The sequence below is a fragment of the Oryza glaberrima genome, chromosome 8 (genome assembly GCF_000147395.1).
Source record: "Oryza glaberrima chromosome 8, OglaRS2, whole genome shotgun sequence".
Taxonomy (NCBI): domain Eukaryota; kingdom Viridiplantae; phylum Streptophyta; class Magnoliopsida; order Poales; family Poaceae; genus Oryza; species Oryza glaberrima.
The window spans coordinates 19,392,639-19,406,144 of NC_068333.1; the positions used below are offsets into that span (position 1 = coordinate 19,392,639).

Sequence of the window (13,506 nt, forward strand, 5' to 3'; positions counted from 1 at the left end):
ATTTTTCATTTTTATTTTTTAAAAGTTATTTTTGTGCGGTATATGAAATTGTTTACGCAAAAGATAATGTCACACAAATATTTTGTGTACAATATAAAAGATGATTTACATTAAAAACAACAACTGGAAAATTTTATATATATATATATATATATATATATATATAGCATCTAACAAATAAATTACATTTTAAAAAAGAAATGCAAAAATCTTTTATACATATCATCCTATGCTAATGTTTAGCCTATCAATTCATGACTAAACATTAGCTCTCAAAATTAGCCATGAGCTAATCTTTCAAACATGGCCTTATTCATGTATGAAAGATACACAAAACAATTATTTGTTCATGAAAGGAAATGAAAGGAAACCATGATCATTCTAGAATGATTGAAAGAAATTCAGAAGGCATCAAATATGCTCATACGCTTTAAAAAGTTGTAACAACATCAATAAAAAGAATGTAGAATAAATATGTTTTGACAAAATTAATCGATTGGAGCTCATGTCCTCGAGCTACATCACGTGGTGAGTGGCGACTGTAACACAAAATTATAGTCTGCTTACGACAATGAAGCATACGCAAAGATATCCTATCTAAACCAACATACTGAAATTTGTCTCCTTTTTCTAAAAAGGATTATCAAAATTTACTTCTTTAAAGGGAAAACATCAATAAATCGTGACAACGAAGTCGATGAAAGAAAATCGTGAAAGAAAACCACCCAAGCGTCTCTTTCACACGCCTGTGAGATGAGGTAGCCGGAGGCGGCAAGAAAAAAAAGAGAAGCAAATAACCAAAAAGCCGAGGAAAAGAACAGAAACAAACAACACCCAATCAAGAAAAATGAAAATGAAAAGAAAGAAGAAAAAACAAAAGAATTATCTGCCTGAAAAAAGATTTGAAAAAACCCGGAGACGCGTTGGTTTAATCCATCTCCCCCCCTCCCCTTTTCTATCCCTCTCCTCGTGAATCCTCGCCTCTCCAGCCGTCCCGTGCTTCGCTCCACTGGCGCCCTTCTGGAACCCTCACCCCCTCCTAAATCCAACCAAATTTCCCTCTTCTCTTAGCCCAAATCACTTCCCCTTGTTCCAAATCCCGCTTCGATCCAGCAGCCGCGGTCGGGTTCGTGGCGAGGTTGGAGTGCTCCTGCCGAATTCGGGCGGTTTTGCTGGGGGCACCGAGAGTTGCTGCCATCTGTGGTGATCTGATCCGGCGGCGCGCGGCGGGAGTGGTGGTGGTCTCCGTTGGTTCTGGAAGTGGTGGTAAGAGCTATGTGGATTGAGGCGTCGCCGGATTGAGCATGAGGGGTAGGGTTGCTGGTGGTGGTGGTGGTGGTGGCGGCGGCGGCGGTGTGCGTGGCCTGGATGATGGGATCACCGGAGGGGCGGTTAGTGGAGCTGTTTGGCGCGGTGAAGTCGTGGATGCCGCGGCGGGGAGATCACTCTCCGCCTCCGCCGCTGCCGCCGCCGCCGGCGTCGCAGGTGGGTGCTGGGGGTGGTGGTGGCGCGGCATCGCCGCAGCCGCATGATTTGTCGAGGGACTTCTGGATGCCGGACCAGAGCTGCCGCGTGTGCTACGACTGCGACGCGCAGTTCACCATCCTGAACCGGCGCCACCACTGCCGCCACTGCGGCCGCGTGTTCTGTGCCCGGTGCACGGCCAACTCCGTGCCGCGCGCGCCGGGGGACGCCGCGCGTGAGGACGGCGAGCGGATCAGGGTCTGCAATTACTGCTTCAGGCGCTGGCTGGAGGAGGAGGCGGCGGCTCGGAGGGACGTGGCGCAGCCATCGAGCCCGGTGCTGAGCCCGTCGGCGTCTGCCGTGAGCATCGGGAGCGACAAGTCCAGTTCGACTGCGCGTAGCAGCGCCGGGACGAACGGCCAGATGTCGTCTTACACGAATGTTAGCTACACTGACTTCCCATCTATGGCAGTCGAGGGCCAGGGTGAGTGCTGCGAGAGGGAAGGTTGTGCAGAGAAGCAGCTGCCTGCAATGGAGCACGCTGGGGGCGTGGAGCCTGCGACTTATGTGGACAACACATCGGATCCATACAATTTTGGCATAAATAGGTATGCCTTTGTGAGCTTTTTGCTTTGCTCAATAAGAAAATGAAGCCTAACTAGTTGTACTGCCATCTAGGAAGTAAGATCACATATATGCATGGTTGTCTGATATTCTGATAGGAACTTGCATTCAGCTTCTGAGAACATTGCTGCATATCATGTTGGATTTTGTTAAAAGGCATTGGACAAAAGGTAGCTGCTAATTTGTTCAAAATATTTTTGTTTTCCTTCTGGATGCTTGGACTTGAAAATCCATGTAGTTGCGCTTTGATATTTTATATTGGAGAGCTTGCCCGCTGACATTGCTTTTGATACATGCGCACAAATGCTATCTCAAACTTAGAGTATACTCGTTGCTTTCATTTGGTGTTCATTATAGGGTGCCATCAAATTAGTCTCAAATCTATGCCTTATGGTGCTCATTTATGTTTGTTCATGGTAGTGTAATATAAGCAATTAAAATTAAGCATAGGTTATGGGCTGGCTGCTGGTTAGCCAACAAGTGTGATTGGAACTGGTTACACGATTTTGCTCTTAATCATCAGCATTGAAACAGTTGTCTGGAAGGTGCAGACAGGAAAGTATGGTCACATGCTATTTTCCATTTTTCAATACTCCAATTGTGTGGTACTACCTCCATTTCAGGTTGACTTTCTAGCATTGCCCACATTCATCTAGATGTTAATGAATCTAGGCACACATATATATCTAGATTCATTAACATATATATGAATGTGGGCAATGCTAGAAAGTCTTATAATATGAAACGGAGGAAGTATTTTTTTTTTTCAATTCATAGACATAAAGATTTACCCAGCTTTATTTAGTAAGCTTAGTGCCTTATAACTTCCAACTGACAATTGTTTAACTCATTATGGTGACATTCTGTTTTGCTTTTCCTGCTGATATCAACATGTTTCACACTCTGTGCCAATTTTTATTGTCTAATTGGCATAGCTGCCAATCTGTTATTGCTCATCTGTGCCAGAAACCATGTCAAATTGTTGCATATTCTGTAGTCCTTTTTTTTAATGAGATGCCACAAAGTTACTTGATAATCAGTAACCCAGTTTTTGCACTAGTTTAGCATTAGCACTTAATTTCATGATAATTAGTACCCCAGTTTTTGCACTAGTTTAGCATTAGTACTTAATTTCATGCTTTATTCTCTGGAAATATCTTGCACATGAATCAACAAATGAAAGGAAGATATGCATTATTAAGGTTCAAGGAGCATTATTTTGACAATCCAACACCTGTTTTGTGCCAGGAGTGATGATGAGGATGATGATTATGCAGTTTTCCACTCAGATTCAAAAACACAACAGTTGCAAAATTCTGATGAGTACTTCAAAACTGTGTGTTTTGATGCTCATCAAGTTGATTGTAGTCATGTAAAAGAATCTGTTTCTCCGATGCAAGATACGGAAAATTTTATTGGTTCTGTGGGAGTAGATAAGACTGGAGATCACATCATGGATAATACTGAGGAATGCAATACTCGATCTTCTTCCTTGTATAGCATGGAAATGCTAGAAAATGAGCCTGTAGATTTTGAAAACAATAGCTCACTCTGGCTGCCTCCTGAACCTGAGGATGAAGAGGACGACCATGATGGTGCTTTATGTGATGAGGATGATGGGGAGGATGCCACAGGAGAGTGGGGATATCTACGCTCAAACAGTTTTGGCAGCGGACATTGTCGAAGTAGAGATAAGTCAGCTGAGGAACACAAGAGAGCCATGAAAGACATTGTTGATGGGCATTTTCGGGCATTGGTTGCTCAACTTCTTCAGGCGGAAAAGGTACAGTTGGTTGATAAATCTGGCAAACAGAGTTGGCTAGATATAGTTACTTCTCTGTCTTGGGAAGCTGCATCTATTCTAAAACCAGATACCAGCAAAGGGGGACGGATGGACCCTGGTGGCTATGTGAAGGTGAAATGCTTGGCTTGTGGTCGTCCAAGTGATAGGTAAACAAATTTACCCTTCTGCAGATTATGGTCAAACTGTTATGATTTTATATCTGTCTGCTTTGGAGTATTCATTTTCCTTATAGTTAAAAAAATATGAATACGACACTGACTCAGCCTTTTGTAATTCAAATTCATGATGCAAACTTGCTGGCAATTTTGTTTTATCAAGTTATTGGCCTTTGAAATTTCACACTTTATTACTTTTTCGTATCTTATTAGTGCTCCATGTAAGAGCTTCATTTTGGTTCTTTATTTCCAGTTTTGTTGTAAAAGGAGTTGTTTGTAAGAAGAATGTTGCTCATCGGCGCATGGCGTCACGGAAAGAAAAGCCACGCATCCTGATCCTTGGTGGTGCACTTGAATATCAGCGCATATCGAATTTGCTTTCAAGTTTTGATACTTTACTGCAGCAGGTATTGCCATTAATATCTTTTTATGCATATGTTGTAAAGCCGAAGTTCATTTTAAGGGCAGTATAGATTGAATGTTATGTTGCTATTGGTGATGCGTTGTCATGTCCTTTTTGCTCCAGGAAACAGATTATTTGAAAATGGCAGTTGCAAAGATCAAAGCCCACCAACCAAGTGTCGTGTTGGTAGAGAAATCTGTGTCTCGATATGCTCAGGATTTATTCTTGGAGAAAAACATTTCACTTGTTCTGAATATCAAAAGGCCACTTCTGGAAAGGATATCACGTTGCACTGGTGCTCATATAGTTCCGTCAATTGATTACGTGTCATCCCAAAAGCTTGGGCATTGTGATCTATTCCATGTGGAGAAATATGTTGAAGAGCATGGGACTGCTGGAGAAGGTGGAAAGAAAATGCTGAAGACTCTTATGTTTTTTGAAGGCTGCCCAAAGCCCTTGGGTTGTACAGTAAGTATTCAGTTGCTAACTCAGTATCTCAGTTATAACACTTACCATTTGTCATATGTTGCAGCTCCTTTGCTTTATCTATTTAATCCTTAGTCTGTGAAGCATTCCTTTAAACCATACTGTACTTTATTTTTTCCTCCCTAAACCCTAATATGAGTATTCAGCTGAAATATAACAATGGAAAGGGGGAAAAAACAAATCAATGCATTTCAAGGATACAGTGAAGGTTGAGGTTGAATCAAATCAATACATTGAAAAATAACCTGCAAGTGATCATGTATTAATTTCTGTGCAATATGATTTGTTAAGAACCTATTCCTTCACAAACAACTAATATCATTTGGTATTACCCTGGCGTGGATGTTTGCTCCTTGAAGAGTGTAGCGCTTCACGATCAACGTTAATACTTACTCTAGTACTTTACGAAAGAATTGAATAATAAAATTGAAGTCAATTTCATGTGCTAACTATTCCTAATCTGTAGATATTGCTCAAAGGAGCTAATGGCGATGAGCTGAAAAAAGTGAAGCATGTTGTGCAATATGGAGTCTTTGCAGCCTATCACTTGGCTCTGGAAACATCTTTTCTTGTGGATGAAGGTGCAACACTTCCAGAACTCCCTCTTAAGTCACCAATTATTGTTGCTTTGCCAGATAAGCCTTCTAGTGCCGATAGATCCATTTCAACTATACCTATTTTACAAATGCCTACTGCTTCATCACCAAACGATAGCTTGCAAGCATTTGATGTGCAAACGGATGGTTCAACATTTAATGGTTTTCAAACAATGGACCAAACAATGGTAATGTGCTCTCCTGAGTATAAAAGCTGCAAAAAACTGGGAGCTGGTTCTGCCCAAACCGAATCTGCCCATTTCAATGGCCAGGATAAAAATATTGCCTGTTTGCATGGTATGGTTCCTTGGTCATCTACTGATCCCTTGGTTCAGCAATCGGCCAGTTCACTTTGTCATTGTCCTTCTTGTTCTAGAGATCTAGTTAATAAAAAGCATTTTGAAGAATGTCAACCTGAAACATCTGGACATACCCTGGATAATGATTTCAATGCGTTGTCTGCACATCGAACAAATTTGGAGTCTGTTGAGAGCGGTCACTTATTTGCCTATAATTCTGAGAATGGTGACAAGATAAGAGCTAAACTGTCTGTTCCTCTCAATGTGCAAATTTCTCTTGATGATGACAGTTCAAAGGATGATTCAGTAATAAAAAAAGATGAAATTCCGGCATCTCCTGCTGACAACCAGAGTATATTGGTTTCTCTGTCTTCCCGTTGTGTTTGGAAAGAAACTGTTTGTCAGCGGCCACACCTTCTCCGCATAAAGTATTATGGCAACTTTGACAAGCCTTTAGGAAGATTTCTGCGTGACCAGCTCTTTGATCAGGTTAGATTGTCATTCTCGAATTCAATTTATAGAAACTTTATATACTGCTTAACTTTGACATTTTGTTTCAGAACAATAATTGTATCTCTTGTGAGTTGCCACCGGAGGCCCATGTTTATTGCTATGTCCACCCGCAAGGCAGCTTAACAATTTCAGTGAGGAAACTTGCAGTGAAGTTGCCTGGTGAACATGATGGTAAAATATGGATGTGGCATAGATGCTTACGATGTCCTCGTGTTATTGGGCTCCCTCCAGCGACTAAAAGAGTAGTGATGTCTGATGCTGCCTGGGGCTTGTCCTTTGGAAAATTTCTGGAACTTAGCTTCTCAAATCATGCGGCAGCTAGTAGGGTAGCCAGTTGTGGCCATTCTCTTCACAGGGATTGCCTTCGTTTTTATGGGTATCCCCTCACTCCTCTTCAATTTCATTAAATTGGTAAATACTATGGCTTACATGTTTGTATTTTAGCTTTGGTGAAATGGTTGCTTGCTTCCGATATGCATCGATCAAGGTTCATTCAGTGTATTTGCCACCACCGAAACTTGATTTCACTTCTCAGCACCAGGAATGGGTAGAGCAAGAAGCAAATGAGGTAGGCTGTTTAATTTTGTGAGCAATTATGTGATAATTTCTGGTTGACGCTAATTGTCTATGATTCAGGTGGTTGACTCAGCTGAACTTCTGTTCACTGAAGTACTGAATGCACTCCACCAAATTTCAGAGGGAAGGCCAATTACAGGTTCTTTTGATGGCAACATGAAAATCCTCGAGTTAAGAAGGAACATCATGGAGCTGGAAGAGATCCTGCAAATAGAGAAAGCAGATTTTACGGTAAATTATTATTTTTATTTATGTTTTGTTATGGAGCCATGGCTCCATTTGGCTCTGTTCAAAAAAATGACACATTATTAAAGTTGTATGCTAATTATTGGAGCATTCACCTTTAGGAATCATTGAAGAATCTACTGAACAAGGAGATCAGAAAGGGGAAGCCATTCATTGATATTCTTGAGGTTAACAAACTAAGGAGGCAGCTACTGTTTCTGTGTTACCTGTGGGATCAGCGGCTAATCTTTATAGCAAATTCAGGTGGCAAGTACTGTGACACACTAGGAGGTTTACGGGTTGGGAGTAGGAGTTCTGACTCTAACGATAAATCAGTTGATACCAATGCAACTACAAAACTAGAGAAGAGCTCAAAGGGCTCCGAAGTTCTTTCAAATGCTAAGGAAGGATCCTTGAAGCAGAGCCAAAGTCCACTTCATGCTAATGACAAGGAGCCCAACCAACCTGATCAATCTAATGGAAATAGTTCAAGGATTGGTGCAGGGTTGAATGGCATGGAAGATGCGATTGCCAAAATCAATCATTCTAACAGCGCAGATGTTAAGGATAACCTGGATCATCAAGAATCCAGTATTGGTGTTCGTAGGGTTCTTTCTGATGGTCAGTTTCCAGTAAATGCTGATATTTCAGACACATTGGATGCAAAATGGAGAGGTGAAAATGGAACAGTTCCTGATACAAGTATCCTGAAACCATTAGCTCTGCTAGAAGGTTCAGCTGATCTTAAAAACCAAGCTAAGGCAGTGCCAACCAATGCTTCTTTATCTGTCAGGTCTGGAGATACAGTAGAAGACTTATCAAGCTGGCTTAAAATGCCATACATGACATTCTATGACTCATTAAACACAAATTCTGGGACAGCACCGAGATTTGGGGCCCTGGCTGACTACAATCCTGTGTACATTACATTGTTCCGTGAGTTATCACAGCAAGGTGGAGCAAGACTTTTTCTGCCAACTGGAGCTAATGATGTTGTTATTCCAGTATTTGATGATGAGCCGACCAGTATAATTTCTTATGCACTTGTTTCACCCATGTACTGTCACCAAATGTTGGATGAGAACAGCAAGAACAAAGATGGTCCAGATTCTTCACTTCCATTGCCTGTATATGATTCTGGAAATTTTAATCCTTTTCATTTATTTGAGGATTTCGGATCCGCTGATGATCTTGCTTCGTCAATATCTGGAACCAGAGGGTCATTTGTTCCCGATCTAGTTCACCTAAGAGTTCCCTTTGAGGATGGTGGCCCACTCGGGAAGGTGAAATACACAGTGACGTGCTACTATGCGAAAAGCTTTGAAGCTCTTAGAAGGTCTTGCTGTCCATCTGAACTTGACTTTTTAAGATCTATCAGTCGATGCAAGAAATGGGGAGCACAAGGTGGCAAAAGCAATGTGTTTTTTGCAAAATCTCTGGATGATAGATTTATAATAAAGCAGGTCACAAAAACAGAACTTGAATCATTCCTTAAGTTTGGACTAGATTATTTTAAATATTTATCAGAGTCTATAAGCACCGGAAGCCCTACATCCCTTGCAAAGATTCTGGGAATCTATCAGGTATATCCCTTTGACCTTCTGTTTTCTGTTTTATTGATCACTTTGGTTCTAAGAAGAAACTTAATTTTTTGATTCAAGAGAAAAATAGCTAGGGGCATTTGGCTATCAAGCAGAGCCTCGATTTTAAATGTAGCTCTGTCTGTCACTCATGAGTAGTGACAAATCTTTGGGCCACAGCCAAATTGTACAGCAGGTGGAAGAAATAATAAAATGTTTCTTTCCATCCAAGCAACTTATGTGATACTCATATGTTGTTAACTTACTTGTGGGTTAACTTATGTACTAGTTCCTATTTTACAGGGAAAAAGCAAAACCTGACTTTTCTAGAAAAAAAAACCACATTTATGTGATACTATTCGAGTTATCAGATTAAAATAGTAGCATTTGTAGGAAATCTCACTAAAGTTCTATGTTTTATGTGTCTGATATTTTCTGGTGTTTAGGAGCACAGTTTTTATTTCTTATCCAATTATCCACTTTACAATCATATTTTAAGTTTAACATGGTACAAGTTGTAACTGGAAGGGATATGTATTTATTCTGTTTACATTTGCTTGTTTAAGTTACATTCAGCTCTATTTCTTTATCTTTAAACATGATCAATTGCAAATTTCATTAAATATATGTAAGAACTGCGATCTATACAGGTTTTGGAGGTCTATTTTTTTCGTACAACTTGTTAGGCGACTACCTGCAATTGCTTAATTTGATCTAGTATGTGTTCCATTAAACGCTCCTTCAGAAATCTCAACCCATAACCCAGTATTTGGAGGAAGTATTGCAACTTTGGACCGATGGACCTATTTTTCTCTCTCTCAGAAGCTCCTGGATTAATCAAGAGCAATAATCCATGATTTATATAGTCATAGCATTATGCATGCTGTATTGATGATAGATGCTCACATTTATTGGCTGGAATGGCCTTGCTGAAGTATCTGATAGGTAGATTTTCCACTATGAAGCTTACTTATACTAAAAGGTCTATGTTTTTGCTTAGGTTACAATTAAGCATGTGAAGGGTGGCAAGGAGTCAAAAATGGATTTACTTGTGATGGAAAATCTTTTATTTGGACGGAATATTACAAGGCTCTATGATCTCAAGGGATCTTCGAGGTCAAGGTATAATGCTGATTCCAGCAGCAACAAGGTTCTTCTTGACCAGAACTTGATTGAGGCAATGCCAACGTCACCAATTTTCGTTGGGAACAAGGCAAAGAGGCTTCTGGAAAGAGCTGTTTGGAATGATACTTCCTTTCTGGCAGTAAGTTCAGATTCTGATAGTGAGAATTATCTCATTCATGCATGAATCCTTGAGCTAAGACTTAAAAATTATTCAATATTTTCAAATCTTCACCTTAACTTTGGCCTCTTACAGTCACTACCTAGGGTGCTCTTTTTTTTTTTTCAGTCTTCATCTTGATTTATGTCTAGAAGTTGCTTACAATTTATAAGAGGGTAGGGAATGTTGCACAGTTTCCTTAAAGATCTTTATTTTTCACTCACAAAAAAAATCTTTATTTCCTTGCAAATTATTCGTTTTCCCTTACTAGTATGAAAATAATCAGGAGAGGAGCCACTGCCCGGGCTCAGTAGCAAAAACACCATTAAATTTATATGTTGTTGAATGAATTTAATGTTCATTCAACAATAATCTTGTGCTGTTTTGTCAGACAATATATTTAGGATTTAGTGTTCTCATGCTTGAAGCCTTGAAGATCATCCTGTCTTCAGGCCTGTTCACTTTGATGTCATTTTCAACATTACCAAATTTTGGTAAAGTTACCAAAAAAGTGGCTGCATTTAGTTTGCTGCCAAATTTTGGTAACTATATAAGAAATCCTGCAAAAATTTTGACAACTTGCCAAAATTTTGGCAACTAACTATGCCAAAATTTCGGCAATGCCAAAATTTGGTAAGGTTTTTTTTGGCATCAAAGTGAACAGGCCCTTCGATGTTTTGGCTGTAGCTCCTGAAGCTAAGGTTTATAAGTTCCTAGCAGAGGCATATAGAATGTTTTTTTTTTTCAAGAAAGAGGCATATACAATGTTAACTTCATACTTGCCGCTGTTGTCTATTTCCTTATTGTATTTCATTCTCTTCAATTTTGGTAGGGTTTATGAGACAGGCTGATAAGATTTATTGCAGGCCAGTAGCAGCATTCGATATATCTTCTCATATGACTCATTAATGAAGTCTTGTCCTCTTGTAGGGAATTGATGTGATGGATTACTCATTGCTTGTGGGAGTTGACGAGGAGAAACATGAATTGGTTCTGGGAATAATTGATTTTATGAGGCAGTATACATGGGACAAGCACCTCGAGACATGGGTCAAATCGTCCGGTATTCTCGGCGGGCCGAAGAATGCCCCTCCAACTGTGATTTCACCCATGCAGTATAAGAAGCGGTTTAGAAAAGCTATGTCTGCTTATTTTATTGTAATTCCGGAGCAATGGATGCCTGCAATAATCAATCCGAGCAAATCATCATCAAATCTTTGCCAAGAAGATCCTCAAAATGCTTCACAAGAGTAGTACAATATTCAGTTCATTATGCCAGGCAGAGAGCACCTGGTTTTTTGTCTTGATCCAATCAAAAGCGCCAAACGATCAGTCTGGATGCTGCGGCATCAATGTGGTATTACGACTGCAATTATCAAAATGCTTGGACTCTCATTTGCACAGATCCGATTGCAGTGGAGTCGTCTTGGCTCAAGAATCATCGGGTGTATATATCCTTGAAACTGTAATTATGCATTAGTTTTTTTATTTTCTTTTTGATTTATTATGTAATAATATAATGTCGTCGCTTCTCTCTAGTTCCCATTCCATTTTGGTTGGATGTAAACAATAGAAGTGGGGCATTTTTTTTTTGTAAGTGCTCGTTGTATATTATTATATATATATGCCATGTTATTTATTTGGGGGGGCTATTGCCGTCTGTAATAACAAAAATAAGAGTAGTTCATGCAAATGTCCTGCGTCCAAACTCTTCTGGCAGGAGAATGTTGAGGTCTGGAATAAGAAACAGAAACTGCCATAAAAGAGAGGCCAGAAAGCTCCTTCTGTGTGCATAACAGCTACTGTTCCGCTTATGTGCATATGTTTGGAAACAATGGCTATATGGCTTGCCTAATTTCGCGCTCTGAAGAATAATAACTTCTTTTGCAAGACAAACGATACTGAATTGGCTAGACTGGTCGAATCAGAGGTTTGAAGACTTCAGATATAGTATTCCACAAAAATAAGGTTTGGATAATTTCACTATCCTCCACCGACTTTTTAGTACAATTATACATGATGGGATTGAGGTTGAAAGACAATATGAACATTTTCATGTGTGTTACCGGAAAAGTTCATTTCAATTCCACCTGCCTCCATATTGATTCGAATTGAAATTTGGAAGTAAGCTATTCATTTTTCTCTAGCAACCAGTAACCCTCTCCCGATCCTTCTTTATGCCATTAGATAGGCCGGTAGTGCCATATATTGGAAATCCATCCGGTTTTGGGTTGATTTATTTCCTCCAATTATCCCATCCACTTTCTTTCTATCAAGATTTCAATCCACTTTCTTTCTATACATTTCTCTGATTCGTGTAGTTTATACTATATTAACAGCAGCTTTTGTGTTTCCAAAAAAAAAAAGTAGTATTGGGTTCAGCTTAACCCCATGCCTCCACACGTTAACTCCGCCCCTGCCGGGATAGTTTGAGCAAGATGGCGGCGGACGGCGGCGGCAGGAAGACGCCGTGGACGCAGGAGGAGGACGAGGCGCTGCGTCGCGCGGTGCGCGAGCACCGGCGGCAGAACTGGGCGGAGATCGCGCTGGCGCTGCCCCGGCGCGGGCCCAAGTCGTGCCGGCTGCGGTGGTGCCAGCACCTGTCGCCGGAGCTGGACAGCCGGGTCTTCACCGCCGAGGAGGACGCGATCATCCTCGCGCAGCAGCGCGTGCACGGCAACAAGTGGGCCACCATCGCGCGCTGCCTCCCCGGCCGCTCCGACAACGCCGTCAAGAACCGGTGGAACTCGGCGCTCCGCAAGCTGCTGCAAGGGCAACACGCCCGCGGCGCCGGCTCCCCGCCGGCCGCTGCCGCCGCCGCCGCCGGAGACGACCGGGACGATGCCCCAGTCTGCCTCCAGCTGTTCCCCGCGAGGGCCGGGGGCGTGAAGGAGGCTGGCTTATTCGCCGGTGAGAAGGATGTGGAGGAGGAGGACGTGGCGACCAGCCTGACGCTGGGGTTGCCGGTGCTGTGCGAGGCGGAGCTGGAGCTCAGGCTGGGGCCTGCGTGGCCGGCCACCGCGTGAACCCGTTTCGTGGCTGGCCATTGCGACCGGCGTCGAACCGTGCATCTAGCTAGAAGTTTAAAGGTTTACTATTGTTCAATTTGGGGACATTTGTGCGAGTGCAATTCATTTTTAATTCCCAAAGCTAGGAGAAATCCCAAAATTAGCTCTTCCACCGTGCCACGTCAACTACTTTCTGGAAAATGTCACCGGATCCACCTCCTGATTCGGCCGGGGTAAAATTCTAGCGTCGCACCAAGGCTAAAATGCAGCCCAGTAGCCCACCAAGGCCATGTTTAGTATGGGCCAAACCATGTCGATCCTCCCGAGAGAAGGCCCGGAATTTTGAACTAAATAATTCGGCCTATGCCAAACAAGGCCGAAGTGAAGCCTCAGGTCCATTATGGAAGCCCATAATCTTTAGTCCACTCCTATTACAGGCCGAAATCTAAAACCACAATGGGCCGAAGATGTGGGCTGCCGAAACAGGCCTT

General features: G+C 41.7%; 2 protein-coding genes across 2 annotated transcripts; both read left to right on the forward strand.

The window, feature by feature from the left end:
* Positions 1-930: 930 nt before the first annotated feature.
* On the forward strand, positions 931-11,646 carry LOC127782155 (1-phosphatidylinositol-3-phosphate 5-kinase FAB1B-like). Its single transcript, XM_052309231.1, has 11 exons — positions 931-2,072; positions 3,337-4,038; positions 4,301-4,454; positions 4,574-4,918; positions 5,403-6,320; positions 6,392-6,720; positions 6,789-6,912; positions 6,981-7,151; positions 7,268-8,728; positions 9,726-9,989; positions 10,938-11,646. The coding sequence occupies exons 1-11, from the start codon at positions 1,369-1,371 to the stop codon at positions 11,259-11,261; spliced, it is 5,496 nt and encodes a 1,831-aa protein (XP_052165191.1). The 5' UTR covers positions 931-1,368; the 3' UTR covers positions 11,262-11,646.
* A 711-nt stretch (positions 11,647-12,357) lies between these two features.
* On the forward strand, positions 12,358-13,173 carry LOC127782157 (transcription factor MYB77-like). The gene has a single exon (XM_052309233.1). It carries the CDS (start codon positions 12,446-12,448, stop codon positions 13,031-13,033), a length of 588 nt encoding a protein of 195 aa, XP_052165193.1. The 5' UTR covers positions 12,358-12,445; the 3' UTR covers positions 13,034-13,173.
* The last annotated feature ends 333 nt before the right edge of the window (positions 13,174-13,506 follow it).